Source organism: Anomaloglossus baeobatrachus, chromosome 5 (genome assembly GCF_048569485.1).
Source record: "Anomaloglossus baeobatrachus isolate aAnoBae1 chromosome 5, aAnoBae1.hap1, whole genome shotgun sequence".
NCBI classification, from domain to species: Eukaryota; Metazoa; Chordata; class Amphibia; order Anura; family Aromobatidae; genus Anomaloglossus; species Anomaloglossus baeobatrachus.
This window is the reverse complement of record NC_134357.1, coordinates 40156648-40178277: the sequence shown is the minus strand read 5'-3', so window position 1 is coordinate 40178277 and position 21630 is coordinate 40156648. Positions and strand designations below refer to the sequence as shown.

General features: G+C 45.9%; 1 protein-coding gene across 2 annotated transcripts in view; it reads left to right on the top strand.

Annotated features, from left to right (window-relative positions):
- Positions 1–21630, top strand: part of ENTPD1 (ectonucleoside triphosphate diphosphohydrolase 1) — a 146786-nt gene that overhangs the window by 104974 nt on the left and 20182 nt on the right. For both annotated transcript variants that reach the window (XM_075352245.1, XM_075352246.1), the window contains exon 3: positions 18159–18276. In XM_075352245.1, the coding sequence (XP_075208360.1) occupies positions 18159–18276 (118 nt within the window). The remainder of the gene's footprint in view (positions 1–18158; positions 18277–21630) is intronic.

The following is a 21630-nucleotide window of genomic DNA, read 5'->3' as shown; positions in this document are numbered from 1 at the left end:
CACAGCGACGTCACACGGCAGGCGGCCAATAGAAGTGGAGGGGCGGAGATGAGCGGGACGTAAACATCCCGCCCACCTCCTCCTTCCTCATTGCAGGCGGGACGCAGGTAAGGAGATGTTCCTCGCTGCTGCGGCTTCATACACAGCGATGTGTGCTGCCACAGGAACGAGGAACAACATCGTACCTGTCGCTGCAGCGATTTTGCGATCATTTATCGATCATTTATCGGTGCTTCTAGGCTTTACACGTTGCCACATCGTTACCGGCGCCGGATGTGCGTCACTTTCGATTTGACCCCGACGAGATTGCAATAGCGATGTCGCAACGTGCAAAGTACCCCTAAGGGTGCATTGAGACGGCCGTATAAGGCCTCTGTCACATGTTCGTGCCTCTGGTATGTTTGACAGTTTTCTCACGTACCGGAGACACGTGCATAGGTGGACCTATGTATTCCTAATGGTTAGGACACACGTAAGTATTTCGGAACGGAACGTGTGTCGGTGTGTTTCTCATGCATCACGGGTGTCGTCCCGTGAGACACGCGCCGGAGAAACGCGTGTCATTATTTTAAAATAAAAAAACACATACTCACCTCCATAAGCCCAGCAGATTCTTCCGCTGCAAACAGTTGCTGCCGACCACCGCACATTATGAGCGTGTTAAGGAGAGGTGGGCGTGATGTCACGGGCGCTAATCTCCGCCCCTCCGCTCGGCCGGAAGCAGCATCAGCGGGGAGTGGGCGGGGCTGGAGCCGAAGATCAGTACCCTGGACAGCAGCAAGGACCAGGTGAGTATGCAAATTACCGGTTCTCCGTGTGCTATCGCGGATAGCACACTGAGAACACACGTGGCCCGCATGTACCGGAGACACGTACTTACCTCTCGCAACACGCAGGGAAAATACGTGTCTCGCGGCACGTGCGTGATTTTCACGTATGTGTGAGAGAGGCCTAAAGTGGACCAAGATTGGACAGCAATATGCCTACTAGTCTCATGACCCAAGCGTGACAGCTTCATATATTTCTATGACTCTAACGAGTCGGGAGACCCACCGTGCATTGCGGTCTGATCTCAGTCCAATTTACATGGCTGTCTGAATGCATCCAAATACTGACAGATTGTGCTGACGGATAAGTGTAGTTACACCCCCGCTGTCCTAGGTTATGGTAGTTTTTAGTTGTTGTTTTATTCATACATTTTCTGGAGGAATAACAGAGGAACAATACCACATACCGTTCTAAAAAACACAAAGAAACAAAAAAAACAAACAAGTACCGTAGTTTTTGAATTATGAGACGCACTTTTCCTCCCAGAAATCTCAGAGGAAAATGAAGGGTGCGTCTTATACTGTATTCTGAATGTAGCTTACTGGGGGAGGTGGACAGGGGTCACAGGAGATGCTGCGGGCGCTGTGCTGCGAGCTTACTGCTGGCGGTGCACTGTGCTGCAGGCTGTGAGGCAGGGGCCGCTATTCTGAAAATATTGGCTGTGCGGGCTTCAAATAATGGCACGTGCGTAGATGGCGCTCTCAGCTCAAGGTCTCATCTGCACACGGGCCACCTCCGGCCCATTGCTCTCCCTGCAGCGGACTTAAGGAAAATGGCGCCCGGAGGTGGCGCATGCGCAGGTGAGATCTCGGCTTGTCATTCAGCTGAGAGCTCCATTTGCGCACACGCCAACTCTGGGCTCCATTTCTTTAAGCCTGCACCACCGACAGTTTCTGATTGCTCCTCCTGCCTCACAGTGCCCGCAGCGAGCATCTGTGACACCCGCTGCACCGCCCTACTCCAGCACCGCCTCTGCCTCCTACGACCGTGCTTAACCACCGCTGCCACCCCCCCTCCGATAAGACACCACCGGATTATAAGACGGACCCCATATTTTTTTTTTTGTTATCTTCCCCCCCCCTTTTTTCTCTAAATTTGGGGTGCGTCTTTTATAGTCCGGTGCGTCTTATAAACCGACAAGTACGGTTTTTACTACAACAGAGCTGACAGGAGAGATGTGAGGTTGCACTGAAGTTGTAAAATGTACTCGTCAGGAATTTTGCACTTGACACATTTATTTTTGGAGATGGTACTTTTTTTTTTGTATATAGTCTTTATTTAGAATGTTTCAAAAGGCAGTAACATTGTAACAGAATCCTGGTACAATATAAACATTTGTTTTGTAAACAAAGAATAACCAGGTTAAACAATAGTAAAAATGTAGCAAAGATTGATCTCTACATAAATATTGTCAACGTTGTACATATGGGAATTGTGGGGTCAGAACTTTCCTTAAAGCTTCGTGCTCGCTATGTGTAAGGCATAATTAAGATGGCAGCGCATACTCCATAATATGCCTTATCTCTCCTTGTCAGGTTTATTTTCATTGTGCAGCTTTTATCCAAGAGAGAGAACCTCATTAGTGTCAGCTTCAGACTGTAACGTACCATTTACTGAGTCTGGGAGAGATTCCAGGACTAAAACTGCTGACAAATGTGCAAGATTATATACAGCATTACACAATTAGGCTGCTCTTACATGTTACAATGTGCCATCCTATATTTATCCTATATAGGCGTACATGTGCGGATGCCAGAGCAAACGGCAAGGTTGTGCCTATTAACCTAGGTATCGGCGTGTGATGCTGCTTCTTATCTTGTCAGTTCGGGGTCCAGACTGACAAAATCCACAAAATTATTTTAAAGTGGTATGCCGACTAAAATAACAAGGTACCCATCATGTGAATAGGCAATATCTGCTAGGTCTGTAGGGGTCTGACCACTGGGACCATCACCAATCTCAAGAATGGGGTTCATGTGTTCTCCATTTCAGTGGAGCGCTGGTCACATGGGTGCTGTCATGCACTGCCTGGATCCGCACTCGCGGATTTCAGCAACCGCATCTGACCCTGTTCACACTGCATAGTCCGACATGCAGCCTGGTTTCTCATAAGTGCTCAGCTCAGCTGGGCATCGGCTGAGTTGTTTCCACTGCTCCCAGCCATGCAGAAACTAATCCTATTTGCGAGCAATGTGCATAACTTCTGAGTCAGGTTGCTGATTACCATCCACAGTTGGTCCTTCTCTTTACAAACTCCCCAGCCTTAAATAGGGATCACCGAAGATACCATCTGCTCTTGCGACTATCCGATGCCCTTGGCGATCCTCTTTCGTGACCTGCGATCTGTTGCTTGTGTGGTGTGGAAGTGTCCTTTGGTGTGCCTTTCTTCCTCCTGTATTTTATTTCCTCCTGTGCCTTTATTGTTTCCCCTTTGTGGTTGTCTGCAGAGTGAACGAGTTAGTTATTCCCCCTGTTCATGTCTTTTTGGGACAGAGGTTATCTCTGGGTGTCCTGCCCACACCCATGGTGGGTTTCCAGGTGGTTAGGTAAGGGTGTAACTAGTAGACAGGGACATGCTGGGGGCCCAGACCTCTCTACTCTTAAGTGTACTTCTGGGTGGAGGGTCAGTGCAGGGATCCCAGTCTTAAGGCCAGTTCAGGTCCTCCCAGCTAGCCTAGCCCACCCATGAAAGGAATGTTGATGCTTGGTTTAAAATCTATGGGACTGATGGAGGCAGACAAGTGAAAACTTATTACCAGAATACCGCTTTACATTCATTTGTTGCTGTATTCTTTGCAGGCAAAAAGGTTTTATACACCCTGCTCTCTAAAATTTTAGACTTCACCAGACCTCCCCAAATGCAGTGCTTTTAACAGGTATGAATCGCACAAATATTAGAATAATACTTCCTAATAATGCTGAAATAATACTCTCCTACAGAGCCAAAATAATAGTACAAAAAAAAAACCCCAAATAATGTTCCCATACACTTACCAGATATATACGTCATGCAGTGCCCAGATAGGGTCACAAAGTATTCAGATAAATAGTGTCATATTGTGCACAAATATAAAATGTCAGAGTACTCCGATAAATAGTACATATAGTAATTTCTCAGATAAATATTTCATGCAGTCCCCAGACAGCGACTCAAATCTAAAGATGAATAATGTGATAATTTGCCCAGATAAATAATCCTTACAGTGCTCAGATAATACCATGAAATATTAATATAGTGTCATAAAGTGCACAGATACATAATACATACATTGCTCATGTGAATACTTCATTTAGTGCCAAGATAAATAGTACATTCTCAGATAAATATATTGAACAGTGCCCAGATAAGTGATGAAATATGAAGATAAATATCATAAAGTGCTCAGGTAAATAATACACACAAGAAAGTCACAGATAAATACTTTATACAGTGCCCAGACACTTCCATGAAATCTAAAGACTCTCATAAAGTACACAGATAAATAGTGAATATATTGACAAGATAAATCATGCCATACAATTACCTACAAGGTCTCATTCAGACGTCAGGGGTTTTTTAAGTACTAGAAAAACTGATTTTTTTTTTATTTATTTTTTTTTATTTTTTTTTTTCCGTCAGAATTTGGGCCGAGTGTCTTCAGTTTTTCTTGTTCGTGGGGAAAAAAAAAATAAAGATAAATAAAATAATATATATTTATAATTTTTATATTCTCTCTATTTTACCATCTAGCAGTCCTTGAAAATCGGGCATCACTCTGCCGGCATCCAAGTGCTCTCTGTTTTCTCATAGACCCGTAGACTTGTATTGCCTTCATTCGGAGCAAAATAAGACGTGTTAGCGGTTTTGCTGGGACTATTCAGTCTTTCTAGGACGAATATCAGTCATGGGAACAGCCCCATAGGCTATTATGGGTATGCATGCTATCCATATAAAACCAGATAGCACTTTTATGTGAAAAACTGCTGTCTGCATGAGCCCTGACACAAATTCATTCTGCTGAAAATGTCTTCCATTGCCCAGATAAACAGAAAATGTCTTGTAACTGCCCAGATAAACACTCCACAAAAGAGCCAAACACAATGGCTCATTCACATCTACTAGAGCTTTACCCTCAGTATATGCAGCGCTACAGACACAAGTGTTTGGCGTGGTGGCGTTATGCAGTGTTCCACATGCTGCGCTATTATTTTATTTATTTTTTTTAGTGGTACAATGACAGATTCCTCAATAGAAACCCATCAGATTTAATTTTAGTGAATGGAGTCCATCAGGCGCCATTAGTTTCCAACCCCCAGCTACAAATTTGCTTTGTCCTCCTAGAATGTAATAGAAAAATTAAAATACAAACCTGTTGAAGGGTCTAGAAAACACGAGGATGATTGGTGTTTGCTGTATTTTCTTTGTTGCAGCCTTCATCTGAGGCCCGTAAATAAAGGCATCTAAATTTAAGCAGGTGGTTCCCCTTCATTTTATTATCAACTAGCTGTAGTACCCGGCGTTGCCAGGATAGGAACTGTCACTGTCTCTCTCCCAATCTCTGTCTGTCTCTTTCCTTGTCTGTCTGTGTCTGTCTCTGTCTGTCTGTTTCTATCTCTCTGTCTGTCTCTATATCAGTCTGTCTATCTCTGTGTCTCTGTGTGTCTGTCTCTCTATCTCTGTGTCTGTCTGTCTCTTTCCCAGGTCTGTCTCTTTCCCAGGTCTGTCTCTTTCCCAGGTCTGTCTCTTTCCCAGGTCTGTCTCTTTCCCAGGTCTGTCTCTTTCCCAGGTCTGTCTCTTTCCCAGGTCTGTCTCTTTCCCAGGTCTGTCTCTTTCCCAGGTCTGTCTCTTTCCCAGGTCTGTCTCTTTCCCCGTCTGTCTCCCCGTCTCTTTTCCTGTCTCTTTCCCATCTTTCTTTGTCCATCTCTTTGTCTGTATCTTTTTCTGTCTGTTTTTTTCCCTGTCGTCCTGTCTCTGTCTGTCTCTAACCAAGTCTGTCTCTTTCCCCATCTGTCTTTCTCGATTTCTCTGTCTGTCTCTCTCCCTGTCTGCCTGACTCTCTGTCCCTGTCTGCCTGACTCTCTGTCCCTGTCTGCCTGACTCTCTATCCCTGTCTGCCTGACTCTCTGTCCCTGTCTGCCTGACTCTCTGTCCCTGTCTGCCTGACTCTCTGTCCCTGTCTGCCTGACTCTCTGTCCCTGTCTGCCTGACTCTCTGTCCCTGTCTGCCTGACTCTCCGTCCCTGTCTGCCTGACTCTTTCCAGGTCAGTGTCTTTCCAGGTCAGTGTCTTTCCAGGTCAGTCTCTTTCCAGGTCAGTCTCTTTCCCCATCTGTCTCTTTCCCCATCTGTCTCTTTCCCCATCTGTCTCTTTCCCCATCTGTCTCTTTCCCCATCTGTCTCTCTCTCTCTCTCTGTCTCTCTCGATCAGTCTCCCCACCGACGTACATAAGCTTCTTATACTGTGGCTGTCCTTTGTTCCTATAGCAACCAATCACAGCTGCTATTAATAACCAGTAGTTCCAGGCTCCATTCACTTTAATGGAGGCAGGATTTTTTGGATAGTAACTGTAAAGGTCGGGGTTACATTTTCCCATCAAAACATAGTCTACGACGTTCCCTGGGTCACATGGGGTGTCTGTGCAAAGTTTTGTGACTGTAAATGTGATGGTGCGGATTCCTTTAGCGGACATACACACACATACATACACACATACATACAATGAGCTTTATATATTAGATTATCCCACATTTACTGGAAGTCAGAGATAACAAAGGACAAACCGAACGCCACTAAATGTCACGCTAGGTATGGGGAAGTACCATGTGCACGGCGAAAGGGAAGGGAAACCCTGTGTTTACGGAAAGGGAAGATGGTGACCCCCTGACCAAACCTACTGCTAGTCCCTGGGGTCCCTCACCACCCTAGATAGGTTCCGCACCTATGCGCCGAGCTGGATACCTGACCCTACAGAACGGATGGGATTAGCTCTTCATCAATCCTACGAAACACTAGAGAAGACACATGGGAGACACACGGGAAAAAGCATGAACTACTTATCCACAGATGACACCGAAAGAAGTTCAGCAACAATACCACAGAGGAGTACAAGCCACCTGCTTACAACCTATTCTTGAAGAAACTGAATAATATCACCAGTCCCATGAAGGAAGGAGTAATAAAGTGTAACGGGGTGCCGGGGGTGCCTCGGAGGTTGTAGTCGTAGCCCCTTTTCCTATCAGGCTAACCCCCGGCTCCGCCGTCACTATTGGGACAGGAGATTGCTTGGTGGGGCAGAGTGTGGTGATACAGAGAACGCTGTCAGACGTAGAAAGACTTTGCAGATGAAGATCAGTTGAATCAGAAGGCATGTTTATTGCACACATCTTCACAACAGTGGCAGCAATCTGATAGCGTCGTTTCACAACTTCTGCTGGGGGGGAAACCTCTTCTTGTCGTCTCCTCTCGTGGGGATGTGCCCGGCTACTCTACTTCACCTGGGCTCCCACTCCGGCTACCGCAGACTTGACCCACCCAACTCTGTTTCACCATAGAGGACACTTTCTCTTTCCCTTTTCTTCGTTAGCTGTTCACCTAGCTCCCACACCCTGCTCCTTCTCTCCTGTCCCAGACTCGACTGCCTCAAACTCAAACTTTTCCTCTACAACACTTTCTCTCCCTCCCCCTTCTGCTGCCGGCTCCTCCTTTCTCCTGCACTGTTTCTATTGGGACAGCCGTCCCACCCGGCCTCTGGGGGAAAACCCACTGACACAGTCAAAACACAATTTATCAATAACATTAACATTAACAGCTTTATCTACCCCAGCATAGGGTATCTTCAGGGGGAAAACTGTGCCTCCTTGTAAGGGGTCCGTCCACCCCTTACATTTCTCCCCTCTTTTTGCCTTAGCCTCCCGGCAAGGCTCGCACCTATAAAACACAATCTTAGCAGCAAGGCAAACTTTGAATAAAACTTTAAAACCTTCATGAGAAAGAAACAACCACTGAGCGCACAAGTTCTGCGCCCGGAGTCCCTCCAAGGGAGCTCCCGGTCTTGGTAGGCAATTTGCCCGGAGGCCTTCAACAGGCGCTCCCGGTCTTTGCTGATCTTCTGCCCGGAGGCTTTCACAGCACTCCCGGTCTTTGCAGGCAGGGAGCACAGATAATAAAAGTCTCCGTCAACAACACAGAGGGAGTCCTTGCACAGTCCGGCATCAGGCTCCTTCCGGGCTCGGTAACTTAAACAGGGTTACAAACTATAACTCTTCACCGGTTCTTTCAACAATGCCGGGACTTAACACGATCATGTCCACCACCTCCGGTCGCTACAATTCACACGGGGTGATAAGCGCGCTGCCATTCAGCCCGCTGGGCCCTCACGTAATCGGAGAGGGATTGGCCTGGCAAGCGGCGCAGTCTCCGGAACGGTTCGTAATTGACTGGCGGTTCTGGTACCTCTGTCTCCGGTTTTGCTTCCTCAACCCCCGACGGGGGTGACGGGGTCGCTGAACGGGACGGCTGGGGACTACCAACGACGACCACCGGGTGCGTAATCATACTCTGGTGGATTGCTAACACCGCCGGTGTCCCCTTTTCTGGGTCAGCTGTCAGTCCTGTGATGACTTCTGGCGACACCGCCAGCGTGTTTCTCGGCCGGCAAGTCTCAGCCAGCACCGGTCTCTGTTGGGTACGTCTCCGGTATTGACACTCTTCCCACTCAATCTCTTGTTGCCACTGTGCGGCCTCTTGCGCAGTGGGCATCCGGGTCACTCCTACGGCAAATAGGCCCCGGCATCCCACTTCTCTCCGGAATTTCACTTTTTCTCCCGGGTACAGGGTATGCAAACGTTGGGGCAAGCCCTCAGTGTCCAGGTTAACCCGGTTGTAGAAAAAATGGTCCCCGGTCTCTTCGTCCTCTATGAACCCATAGCCCTCCGCCTGATTGAATTTGACCACGGTGCCAACGGTGCACTGCCGATCAAACTCGTCGCTGAGGGGACCGGCCATCATCTCACGGGCCACGGTCTCGGCCAGTAACCTTTCTTGCACTGGATCGGTTTCAGGCGGTGGGGACTGTCGCCGGGTCAGGGGCGTCGGCTTTACCGGCTCCCAGAAGAATCCCCACTCATCTTCTTCTAACTCCTGGTTATGTTGCCCTCCCGGGGCCGGAACTTCTGTGGGGGCTGGGGGACCCACCTTGTCTGGTGTAACCACCTCCGGACTCTGGAGAGGTGCTCCCAGGGCTTCGCTTCCCGGCCGTAGCTGCGTCTTGTAGGTGGCCCGGACTTCAGTCGAGGTTTCACCGGTCGCGGCATCCCAGGAAGTGACCCACGTTACTTTTGCGGGCCGCTCCGGACCTCCTGGCACAGCCGGTAGTTTAATGGTAAGTCCTTCCGCGGTCGCAGTCTGCTTTGGGCGTCCTCTCCCCAGGCTGGTTGCTACCAGCGCGCCCACTGCAGCTCGCTGTTTTGTCTGGGTCTCAATCTCGCTCGGAGTCAGTCTCTGAGTTGGCTTTTCTTGCAGCCCTTCTTGTAATGGCGCCGGGGACAGTGGAGATGCTGGAGAAGGTGGAGGCGGGCCTTCTTTTCCCGCTCTTGTATACACTCCACCCCCAGTCCCACACATCAAATCGACCCAGCATAAGCGACTCTTCTTTTTCTCTGTACTGCCGCCCTCTTCACATGTTTTCAGCAACATCTTAAGGCCAGCACCTCCCCTCTTTGGACGGCGTACTCTGTACTTCTTTTTCTTCGCCGGCCAGCTCAGGGTTCTTCGCTTGGCGCCAATTCTTCGCGCGCTCGCTGTACTCGTGAAGACGGCGGCCATCTTACCGCCGTCTTGTGCCTGGTCCAACGCCTTAGGCACCACTTGGTCTCCATCTTCTTGGATCGGGACCCCCTGCAGATAATCCGGATCCTGCCGACTACGCCACATGTAACGGGGTGCCGGGGGTGCCTCGGGGATTGTAGTCGTGGCCCCTTTTCCTATCAGGCTAACCCCCGGCTCCGCCGTCACTATTGGGACAGGAGATTGCTTGGTGGGGCAGAGTGTGGTGGTACAGAGAACGCTGTCAGACGTAGAAAGACTTTGCAGACGAAGATCAGGTGAATCAGAAGGCATGTTTATTGCACACATCTTCACAACAAAGGCAGCAATCTGATAGCGTCGTTTCACAACTTCTGCTGGGGGGGAAACCTCTTCTTGTCGTCTCCTCTCATGGGGATGTGCCCGGCTACTCCACTTCACCTGGGCTCCCACTCCGGCTACCACAGACTTGACCCACCCAACTCTGCTTCACCATAGAGGACACTTTCTCTTTCCCTTTTCTTCGTTAGCTGTTCACCTAGCTCCCATACCCTGCCCCCGCTGCTCCTTCTCTCCTGTCCCGGACTCGACTGCCTCAAACTCAAACTTTTCCTCTACAACACTTTCTCTCCCTCCCCCAAGCTGCCGGCTCCACCTCTCTCCTGCACTGTTTCTATGGGGACAGCCGTCCCACCCGGCCACTAGGGGAAACCCACTGACACAGTCAAAACACAATTTATCAATAACATTAACATTAACATTAACAGCTTTATCTACCCCAGCATGGGGTATCTTCAGGGGGAAAGCTGTGCCTCCTTGTAAGGGGTCCATCCACCCCTTACAAAAGCACCAAGATAATGCTGATGATCAGCAGCTGGGTGCACAAAGAGTTCCTGCTGAGTCCAAAGGGGAGAGAGATGAATCCAGCACAAAAGCTACCTATACCAAAGAATACTGACAGCAGGAATAATGGAAAGCCAGGGAGCATTCTGCACAGCCAAACGTTGTGACCTTCTATGGCCAGAAACCACATGACTTTCGCATGTGACACACCCAATGTTAGCAGATTTGCTTTGTCAGATTCAGAACCTGTAAGGAATCAATCTCTCCAATAACCACTGAAACACCCGAAATGCAGCACAACGTGCTTCTGATATGTCCTACAACATTCTCCTCTAACAGAAGTCAGCATTATAATGAAGGCGGATGATCCCTGCTATACAATAACTGGATTCTGAAATATTAGAAAGGCAGATGTATTTTTTTTTCACATCAGCAAAATATCGTAATTTAAATATACACAAAACTTTAAGAAACTTAACCCCTTAGTGACGGAGCTAATTTTCACCTTAATGACCAGACCAAATTTTGCAATTCTGACCAGTGTCACTTTATGAGGTTATAACTCTAGAACGCTTCAACGGATCCCGGTGATTCTGAGATTGTTTTTTCGTCACATATTGGACTTCATGTTAGTACCAAATTTAGGACAATATTTTTTGCGTTTATTTATGAAAAAAATTGAATATTGGCAAAAATTTTGAAAATTTTGCAATTTTCAACTTTTGAATTTTTATACCGTTAAACCAGAGATTTCTGTGACACAAAATAGTTAATAAATAACATTTCCCACTTATCTACTTTACATCAGACCAATTTTGGAAACAAAATTTTTTTTTGTTAGGAAATTAGAGGGGTTCAAAGTTTATCAGCGATTTCTCATTTTTACATCAAAATTTACAAAACCATTTTTTTAGGGACCACATCACATTTGAAGTGACTTTGAGAGGCCTAGATGATAGAAAATACCCAAAAGTGACACCATTCTAAAAACTGCACCCCCCAAAGTACTCAAAACCACGTTCAAGAAGTTTATTAACCCTTCAGGTGCTTCACATGAACAAAAGCAATGTGGAATGAAAAAAAAGCAAAAATTAAATTTTACCTAAAAATGTTGCTCTAACCCAAATTTATTCACTTTTAGAAGAAATAACACAACAAAATGGACCCCAAAACTTGTTCCCCACTTTCTTATGAGTGCGCCGATACCCCACATGTGGTCAGAAACCTCTGTTTGGACAAATGGGAGGGCTCGGAACAGAAGGAGCAATATTTGAATTTTGGAAAGCAAATTTGGCTGAAATAGATTGCGGGCACCATGTTGCATTTACAGGTCCGCTAAGGTACCTAAACAGAAGAAATCCCTCACAAGTGACACCATTTTGGAAACTAGACCCCTCAAGGATTCTATCTAGGGGTATAGTGAGCATTTTAGATCCACAGGTACTTCACAGATTTTGTTAACGTTACGTTGTCATATTGAAAATTTTAATTTCTCAAAAATGTTGCTTTAGCATCAATTTTCTCACTTTTTCAAGAGGTAATTCCAAAAATTTGACCTCAAGGTTTGTTAACCACTTTTTTATGAGCGCGGTGATACCTCACATGTGGTCTGAAAGCTTTGTTTGGACAAATGGGAGGGCTTGGAACGAAAGGGGCAATATTTGAATTTTGGAAAGGAAATTTGGCTGAAAAAGATTGCGGGCACCATGTCACATTTGGAGGACCCCTAAGGTACCTAAACAGCAGAAACCCCGCACAAGTGACCCCATTTTGGAAACTAGGCCCCTCAAGGAATTTATCTAGATGTTTGGTGAGTACCCTGAACCCCCAGGTGCTTCACAGAATTTTATAACGTTGAGCCATGAAAAAAAAAAAAAAAATTTTACCACAAAATTGTTATTTCAACCAGGTAGCTTTTTTTTTTACAAGAGTAAAAGGAAAATATTCAGCATAACATTTATTGTGCAATTTCTCCTGAGTTTGGCGATACCTTATATGTGGTGGAAATCAACTGTTTGGGTGCACAGCAGGGTTCGGAAGGGAAGGAGTGCCATTTGACTGCAAAATTGGCTGGAATCAATAGCGGACGCCAGGTTGCATTTGGAGAGCCCCTGAGGTGCCTAAACAGTGGCTGTCCCCCACAAGTGACTCCATTCTGGAAACAAGACACCTCAAGGCTTTTATCTAGGTGTATAGTGAGCAGTTTGAATCCACGAATACTTCACAGATTTTGATAAGCTTAGGTTGCCATATTGAAAATTTTCATTTTTTTCACAAAAATGTTGCTTCAGCATCAAATTTCTCACTTTTTCAAGAGACAACAACAAACCGTGGACCCAACAGGTTGTTATCCAATGTCTTATGAGCACAGGGATACCCCACATGTGGCCAAAAACCTCTGTTTGGATAAATGGGAGGGCTTGGAATGGAAGGAGCACCATTTGAATTCTGGAAAAGTTGAGATAAATTGCGGGCACCATGTCACATTTGCAGGGCCCCTTGGGTACCTATACATTCGAAACCCCCCACAAGTGACTCCATTTTGGAAACTGGATTTTATTCAGGAGTATAGTAGCATTTTGAATCCACAGGTACTTCACAAAAATGTTGCTGTAGCAACAAATGTCTCACTTTTAGGCTATGTGGCCATGATCCAGCGACACGGCGTCTAGTACACAGTGTCAGCCTCCTGCAGAGATGTGAGTGTTGTCCACGGGAGAACGCAGCTGCCCATGCCCACGATTTGGGTTCAGGCCGCTGTGGAGCTCTATGCTACCTGCAGAGAACACTCATCTCCGCAGCATAAATTGACATGCTGAGGCTCGGGAAGCTGCGCCACAGGTCGGTTTATGCTGCGGAGAAGAGAAGTACATTGGGCAAGCACATTGGGCATGGGATTTCTAAAAATCCTTCCACTGTGCTTCTACTGCACAATGCAGCGTTATGGACGCAGGGAAAACACTCTGCGCCCAAAACGCTGCAAATCCCGATTGTGGGCGCACAGCCTAAAATGCTACAATGGATGAATGGATAGATGTCAAACAAATATAACGTCCCACCCCCTGCATATTCTAAGCTGGCGCCCTTTAGTGCCTTTCATGTGGCACTAAAGGGTGCCTAGCCTTGTATTTAGCCCCCCAAAAAATTAATTAAAATAAACGACGTGGGGTCCCCCCTATTTTTGATAGCCAGCTAGGGTAAAGCAGACAGCTGTAGCCTGCAAACCACAGCTGACAGCTTCACCTTGGCTGGTGATCAATTTGGAGGGCTCCCCAGGTGTTTTTTAAAAAAAAAAACAAAACGTGGGGTCCCCCCAAATTAGATCACCAGCCAAGGTGAAGCAGACAGCTGGGGTCTGGTATTCTCAGGGTGGGAAGAGCCATGGTTATTGGACTCTTCCCAGCCTAAAAATAGCAGGCCGCAGCCGCCCCAGAAGTGGCGCATCCATTAGATGCGCCAATCCTGGCGCTTCGCTCCAGCTCATCCCGCGCCCTGGTGCGGTGGCAGACGGGGTAATATATGGGGTTGATACCAGCTGTAATGTCACCTGGCATCAAGCCCTGGGGTTAGTGATGTCACGGCATCTGAACAGATACCCGACATCACTAACCCAGTCAAGAAATAGAAAAAAATAAAGACAAAAAAAAAATTTATTTGAAAAAAAACTCCCCGAAACATTCCTCTTTCCCCAATTTATTGAAAATAAATAAATTTCGGTCGCTGTAATCCATTTTTGAGGTCCCACGCCGTCTCTGGATCTTCTAGAATATGGGGGGCACGTTCAGGGAACGTATCCCCCATTTTCTGGAAGAGCAAGCTCTCCATGAGCAGTGTGGGTGCAGTAATCTGAGAATACTGCACTCACACTGCCCCGGTCCAACCTAGGGCAGAGTGACCTGCAGTAACCTCATTCCAGAATATGAGGGGCACGCTCACAGAACGTACCCCCCATTTTCTGGAACAGCAGCCTCTCCATGTGAGGAGTGTGGCTGCAGATCACTGCACTCACCCTCCCCCGGTCCACAGTGGAGCCTGTGCATCAGCGATGTCAGCAGGATCCCTGCTTGCAGGGATCCAGCTGACAGCCGCTGTCTGCGCATGCGCCGCCAGCATTCAAGAGAAGGAGGCGGCGTGATCGCGGGGCCGGAGCACCAGCAGACAGGTAACGTATGACCGGGGGCTGGGGGGGTGACGGAGGGTGACGGGGGGACCTGGGGACAACTTTCTGCCGCATGTGACGTGTCACATGCGGCAGAAAGAGTAGGATGAATGCGGCCGCCATTTTCCACGCTCCGGAGGGGGGAGGGGGGAGGCGGCTCTGGAGACCGGAGGGGGCTCCGGGGACCAGAGATCTCCGGTGTACCGGAGGAGGGGTCAGGGGGAGGACATTTCCCTCCGATCTGAAATGTTTGATCATTTCAGATCGGAGGGAAATGAATACAGAGCCGGCGGCGGCGGCAGTTTTCAGCGCGCGTCGGCGCCATCTTGGATTTTCCGGAGGGGGGGTAGGGGTGGTGGGGGGACTCTCCGGTACCGGGGGCTTTGGGGGCACTAGAGGATTATATTTATTTCTCATCTGACATGTTTGATCACGTCAGATGAGAAATAAATCAATTTTACCGGCCATTTTTTTTTTTTAATGTTGTCGCCGGTATACGGTGTATACCGGCGATCGCATTAACGGGGTCCAAAAAAAACACCCCGATTCATAATCTTGGGGGTCTCAGCTACCTCCGGTAGCTGAAACCCCCGAGATTTTTCGTCACTGGGGGGCGCTACAAGCTTTTTCCGGCCTGACGTCTCAAGACGTCGGAACAGAATAAGTACCCTGTTTTTCCGACGTCTTGAGACGTTAGGCCGTCGCTATGGGGTTAAATACTTTTCCAGTCTCTTACTCATCCTGAGTTCTATTATTTACATACTTCACATCCGGAACTGAATTTAAAATTCTGCTCCTTTACACATAAAAATTGCCAGCTCTGTGCCCAGGTCTGAGCTGTATATACAGTTGAAACCAAAAGTTTACATACACTATCTAATAAGACATATCTGCAGAGACACACATCTGCAGGTTTTTCCCTCCGCTCTCTATAAAGACACATCTGCAGGGACACACATCTGCAGGTTTTTCCCTCCGCTCTCTATAAAGAAACATCTGCAGTTTTTTTCCCCTCCTCTCTCTATAAAGACACATCTGCAGGTTTTTCCCTCCTCTCTCTATACAGACACATCTGCAGGTTTTTCCCTCCGCTCTCTATAAAAACACATCTGCAGGTTTTTCCCTCCGCTCTCTATACAGACACATCTGCAGGTTATTCCCTCATCTCTCTATACAGACACATCTGCAGGTTTTTCCCTCCATTCTCTATAAAGACACATCTGCAGGTTTTTCTCACTATCTGAATTGAAATCAGAATAAACCTTTCCCGTTTTTTAGGTCAATTAGGAACTACAATTATTTATATTTGCCAAATGACAGAATAACGAGAGAGAATATTTTAAGGCATTTTTATTACTTTCTGCAAGGTCAAAAGTTAAGAGTACTACGCCTGTAAACAGTATAGGACCGCCCATATGATGACATCATGTCTTTGGAAGCTTCTGATAGGTTTATTGGCAACATCTGAGTTAGAGGCACACCTGTGGATGTATTTTAATGCACAACTGAAACACACTTCTTTAGCTTTAGACTTTCCCATAATACTACACAAAGAGGAAATCAGCTAGGATCTCAGGAAGAGAATTGTGGACTTGCACAAGTCTGGTTCATCCTCGGGTGCAATTTCCAGATACCTGAAGGTGCCTCGTTCATCTGTACAAACAATTATACGCAAGTACAAGCAAGATGGGAATATATATAAACTTCTAGATTCAACTGCATGTGCACTATACCCTGTGGGATATGTTCTCTTTTAATTGTTACATGCAACACAGTCATAGGCTTAGGTTTTCTTTTCCTTGTGGTAAAAGTTCCTTTTGTGGCCCCAGCTTATTACTTTTAAAGGGATGCTTTGCATTTGAACAATCTCCACTTGCTAAAATTTGCTTGCTAAAATGATAACAAAATGTTCCCTGCTGTAATCCGTGGGGAACATGGGTAATAAGTGGATAATTTTCCTGCAGCCACACCGCAAAGGACATTAAGTGTTATGCAATTTCCATTAAAATACCACCCAGCATTTTATTCATTTCACCGCTGGAGTGGCGCTTTAAATCTAAGTGTCCTGAGCCCTGTCTTACACTCACCTGCCACTGTCTTTTACTGTTATTTCTGTCACTCTGGTCGATCTCCATGATTTGCTGGATTCACCAGGGTTTCATGGAGCTCACCAGAGGTCACAACTTAATACAAGTCTATGAGAGCCTCGTTCTTGCTCCCATAGACTTGTTTTGAGCAATTGTGAAGTAACTTCTGAATTCTAGCCACTGAAAAAAAAGGAAACACAAAACACTGGAGAAGTGCTTTAAATCTGTGTAATTGAAGGGCAGGCGGCTCCTTCAGATTGAGAGACATTCTTTCTAACCGCTTTCCACCGCAATATAGGGATCCTGAAAACAAGATTTCCTCATATTAACTCAGAAAGGATTCTCTAATCATGAACATTCCATTTAATCCCCTGAACAACATTCAATAACACATTGAAACTTTCCACCTCCACATTCTGTCTAAATTCCCTTCCATTGTGAAATGGGATCTAGATTTTTGAAACTTGTCATTGAAAGGGCTGACTGTCACGAGTGTCTGCCGTCCTTGTGATATTTGTGACAGTTTTGGGATCTTAGCTCTGCATTAACTTGTGAGGCTCTATATATTAAATGTATTTGCTTTCTGTTAGTACAGTAAGGATTAATGTCATTTTTTCATTGCTAGCTGTTCCTGATTAATTCACCTCACATGTAGCCAGTTTGTGACAGCTTACATCTCCTTTAAATAGTCACATAATCCATCACCTGTTGCTGGAAATAGAATCCCATTCTGTTCTGTCATTGTTGGAGGAAGGAAGAAGCGGCTAGGAGCTGCTGGAGCTTTTGCTGCAGTAGTTCTGCTGTTTTGAGCTGTGTTGCTTGCAACCTTGGTGTCTGGATGCAGACATGAAGTTTTATTTTTTTCCCCCTGTCTGTCTACCTACCCTCTTTGTTTGATTATGGCAGTGGTAAGACTAGTACTCTCTCACCGGCCTTCTCACTAGTTAGGGTGAGTTCGGGGCTAGCAAGGGCATAAGCACATTATCAGCAACTGAGTGAAAGAACCCATATAGAAACATTAGAAAGTGCAGGGATCAGCCACAGGTGAGTGCAGGTGGTGACCCTGCTCCCCTCTCCCCAGCGCCAGGGCCCACCATTGTATTGTTTCACCAGTGCACCCTGCTTGTGGTGATGCTCATTTTCCCTTATACCTGGTAGAACCCCGATAGTCACAGCGTGACAATGACAAACTGTTGGTTACATGGGGGTTGTCGCTGTGGATGAAATCACTGGTTCTCTCATTGTTTATTAAGAGGCGTAATCAATACCTCTCACCAGGAGTCATCTATGCATGTTGTCCAAAAGTATTGATACATATGCTATATAATTATCCTGTTCGAACCATTCTTATTTTTCAAACATTCTTATCTATCCAGTGTATATAGTGGACACAAAGCTGCATAAACAGTAAGCCGTGTTAGTAGCAAGTCGTTAACGGATGGCTTGTCTTTTCTTCGCAGTATGGCATTGTGCTGGATGCCGGCTCCTCACACACCAACCTGTACATCTATCAATGGCCGGCAGAGAAGGAAAACGACACTGGAGTTGTTGAACAGGTGTTCGAATGTAAAGTTGATGGTTAGTATACTATCTATCTATTGGTCTATCTTTATAATATATATATATATATACATACATACACATACACACATAGACACATTATATATATATATATATATATATATATATATAAATATATACTGTACACTGTGTCCACCCATATCCTGTCCACCGCCATTAACTTGAGAATGGCGGCAGCTATAGGCATAGAAGTGGTGTCTAGGTATAGTAAAGTAGCCATGCGCTATGCAATGAAACCACCTATAGCGCCACCTGGTTTAAAACAACGGAGTTAGCATTTTTATCTCAAACGGAACGAGGTAGAGAAAAAAAGTGAATTACAAAGTTGTAGGACATCATCAATTCAATACGAATCGACACCTTGCATGTAACGTTCTTACTTCACCGATCACGGTCTTCATCTGGGAGTGCTCGGGTGCGTTCCGCCATCCGGATGTGTCACACAAATAGAGGAGAAAAGAAGTCCCGGCACATTGCCTAAATTTAAAGATTGTCTTCTTTATTCCAAGTTACATTAAAACCTAGAGTGAGGTCATAGACCACTCCTGGCCCTGACCCCCAGCCTGTGTGACAGTGTCTGATGCTTCCAATCACAGGCGCTGTCTGTGGGTCTATTTTACAGTAAAAATAAATAAAATATTTGGCATAAGGTCCCCCCATATTATGATACCCTGCACAGATAAAGTATACGGCTACAAGCTGCAGCCCACAGCCGTGCACCTCTCTTGGTTATGTATCAAAATAGGAGGAACGGTATGCAACTTTTTTTTTTTAAAGTTTATTTAAATAATTTTTAAAAAAGCAGCGTGTGGTATCCCCAAATTTTGGTACCCAGCCATGATAAACTCTGCCAGCTGGGCTACTAGTATTCTCAGGCTGGGGAGACCCATGCTTATTGGGCCACCTCCCAGCCTAAAAATAGCAATCTACAGGCTCCCGGAATTGTCGCATCCATTACATGCGACAATCCCAGCACTTTGCCATCGCAATTGGGAAGAGCCATGTAATCAGGGTGATAAGGGATTAATAAGAGCCCGCAGCTGCCACTAAGCCGCAGATTAGTAATGGGGAGGGTCCATGAGACCCCCCATTACTAATTTTTAAGTGAAAGTAAATAAATAAAATAAACACAAACATAAAAAAATGCTTTATTTGAAATAACATGCAAAAAAGTCCTGTTTCACCACTTTATTAACCTCAAAAACACCCTGCAGGTCCGACGTAATTTATACGAGGTCCCACAACAAGTCCAGCTCTGGTTCATATCTGAGGTCACAGAGCGCGATCATGGAACATTACTGCCCGCTGTGGATTTCAAGCAGAGACTGAGCTGCGCAATCAGCGGTGACGTCATTCGGGTTATTTGCGGTCGCAGCTTGAGGTTCCCATGATCCTCCACGTGTAATCGCAGGTAACCTAACCTCGGGTCATCTCAGTAAAGTCAGTGACCTCACCTCAAGTGACACCTGCATCTCTTGGCAGAAAACCGCATTTTTTTTTATTTTGCTTTTATTATTCAAGTTATGTAGATTTGGTGCTGAAATTTTTACATCATATTCCTGCACCCAATCTACACCTCCTGGCAAAAAACCTACATTAGTACCGAATCATACCGTAGTGATGTAATTTTTCTGGGGGGTTTTGCCAGGAGGTGTAGAATGGGTGCAGGAATATGGTATAAAAATGTCAGCACTAAATCTGCATCTCTTGGCAAAAAACATGGTTTTCTCTCAGGAGATGCAGATGAGTTCTCTGAGGTCAGGTTACCTGTGGTCACAGGTGGAGGACTCCAGCTGTGACAGCAACTAACCTGAGTGACCTCACCGCTCATCATTGCGGCTCATTCATTCTCTGCCTGAAATTCACAGCGGGCAGTCATGTTCCATGATTGTGCGTTGTCAGTTAAGATGTAGGAGAGCTGGAATCGTTATGGGACCTTGTGTGGATTACGTCGGACCTGTAGGGGTGTTGTGGGGGTTTGGATTATGTCGGACCTGTAGGGTTGTTTTGGGGTTAATAAAGGGGTGAAAGAGGGTGTTTTTATATTTTATTTCAAATAAAGGATTTTTTTGGTGTTTGTGTTTATTTCTTTTCACTTACACATTAGTAATGAGGGAGTCTCATTATTAATCTAGTGCTTAGTGGCAGCTGTAGGCTGTTATAAACCCCTTATTACTCCAGGGCAATCGGGAACAGCCTGGTAAAGTGCTTCGATTGTCGCATCTAATGTATGCAACAATTCTGGGCAGCTGCAGGCTGCTATTTTCAGGCTGTGAGGTGGCCCAATAACCATGGGTCTCCCCAGCTTGAGAATACCAGCTCCCAGCTGTCAGGCTTTATCAAGGCTGGGTATCAAAATTGAGGGGGACCGCATTCCTGTTTTTAAAATTAATTATTTAAATAATTAATAAATAAAAAAAAATTGCATGCGGTTCTTCTTATTTTGATACAGAGCCAAGATAAGTGCACGGCTGGGGGCTGCAGCCTGTAGCCGTATTCTTTATATGGGGAGCAAGCCTCAGAAATGCCAGACACAACTTGGGGGTGGAGTGTCGGAATCTGTAATGTGAGCAGCATGATGCTGCCATGAGACTCGGCGAGTTTTGAGCAAAACTTCGAGTGACAGTTGGGTATGCAAGTCTACATTTTGCCTGTAGTGGTCACTGCAAGGTTTACTAAAGTTTTCCAGCTTTTAACAGAAGCGATCAGTTGATCTTTGGTCTTGACTTAATGCATATCTATATTTGGGTGAACCACTATTTTTATATAGTGAACCAGATAAAAAACAAATTGTTCTACATATTTCTAATATTGCTAATCAGTGGCAGGTTTTGGATGTGACCTGCATAACTCAAATTACTGTAAGTCCTTCAAACATCCATCATAGTGCGACGTCTAAACTGTGGTTCCTTTTGTGTATTTCTCCATTGCTTTCTTTATCCCCACTCATCCATCTTTATGACTAACATAAACTAAAGAAATTGGATATTCTGTTGTGGGTTTCCAAAAATAGACATCCGTGAGTGATTAATGAGACTGAATTCCTGTGCGCAGCCGTTTTTTCTTCTAATTTAGTCCAAAGCTGTGAACACCAGTTGGATAAAACATAAGTCCTGGCCCTTGTCCATTAGTTTTAAATTTGGACGTAAAGGAAAGTATAGCAGATTTCTGAAATGTTTATTTTATTTCTGTCTCACAATGTCAGAGCTGTGCGTCTGCCAATGACAAAGCTGGCAAATAATCAGCAGAAAAGGAAGAGGATACATGATAAATGATGACACCAGAGCATCGGCAGATTGGTGATTGCTCACGGACAAAGGCACAGATCTGTTACGCCGATGTTCATACATC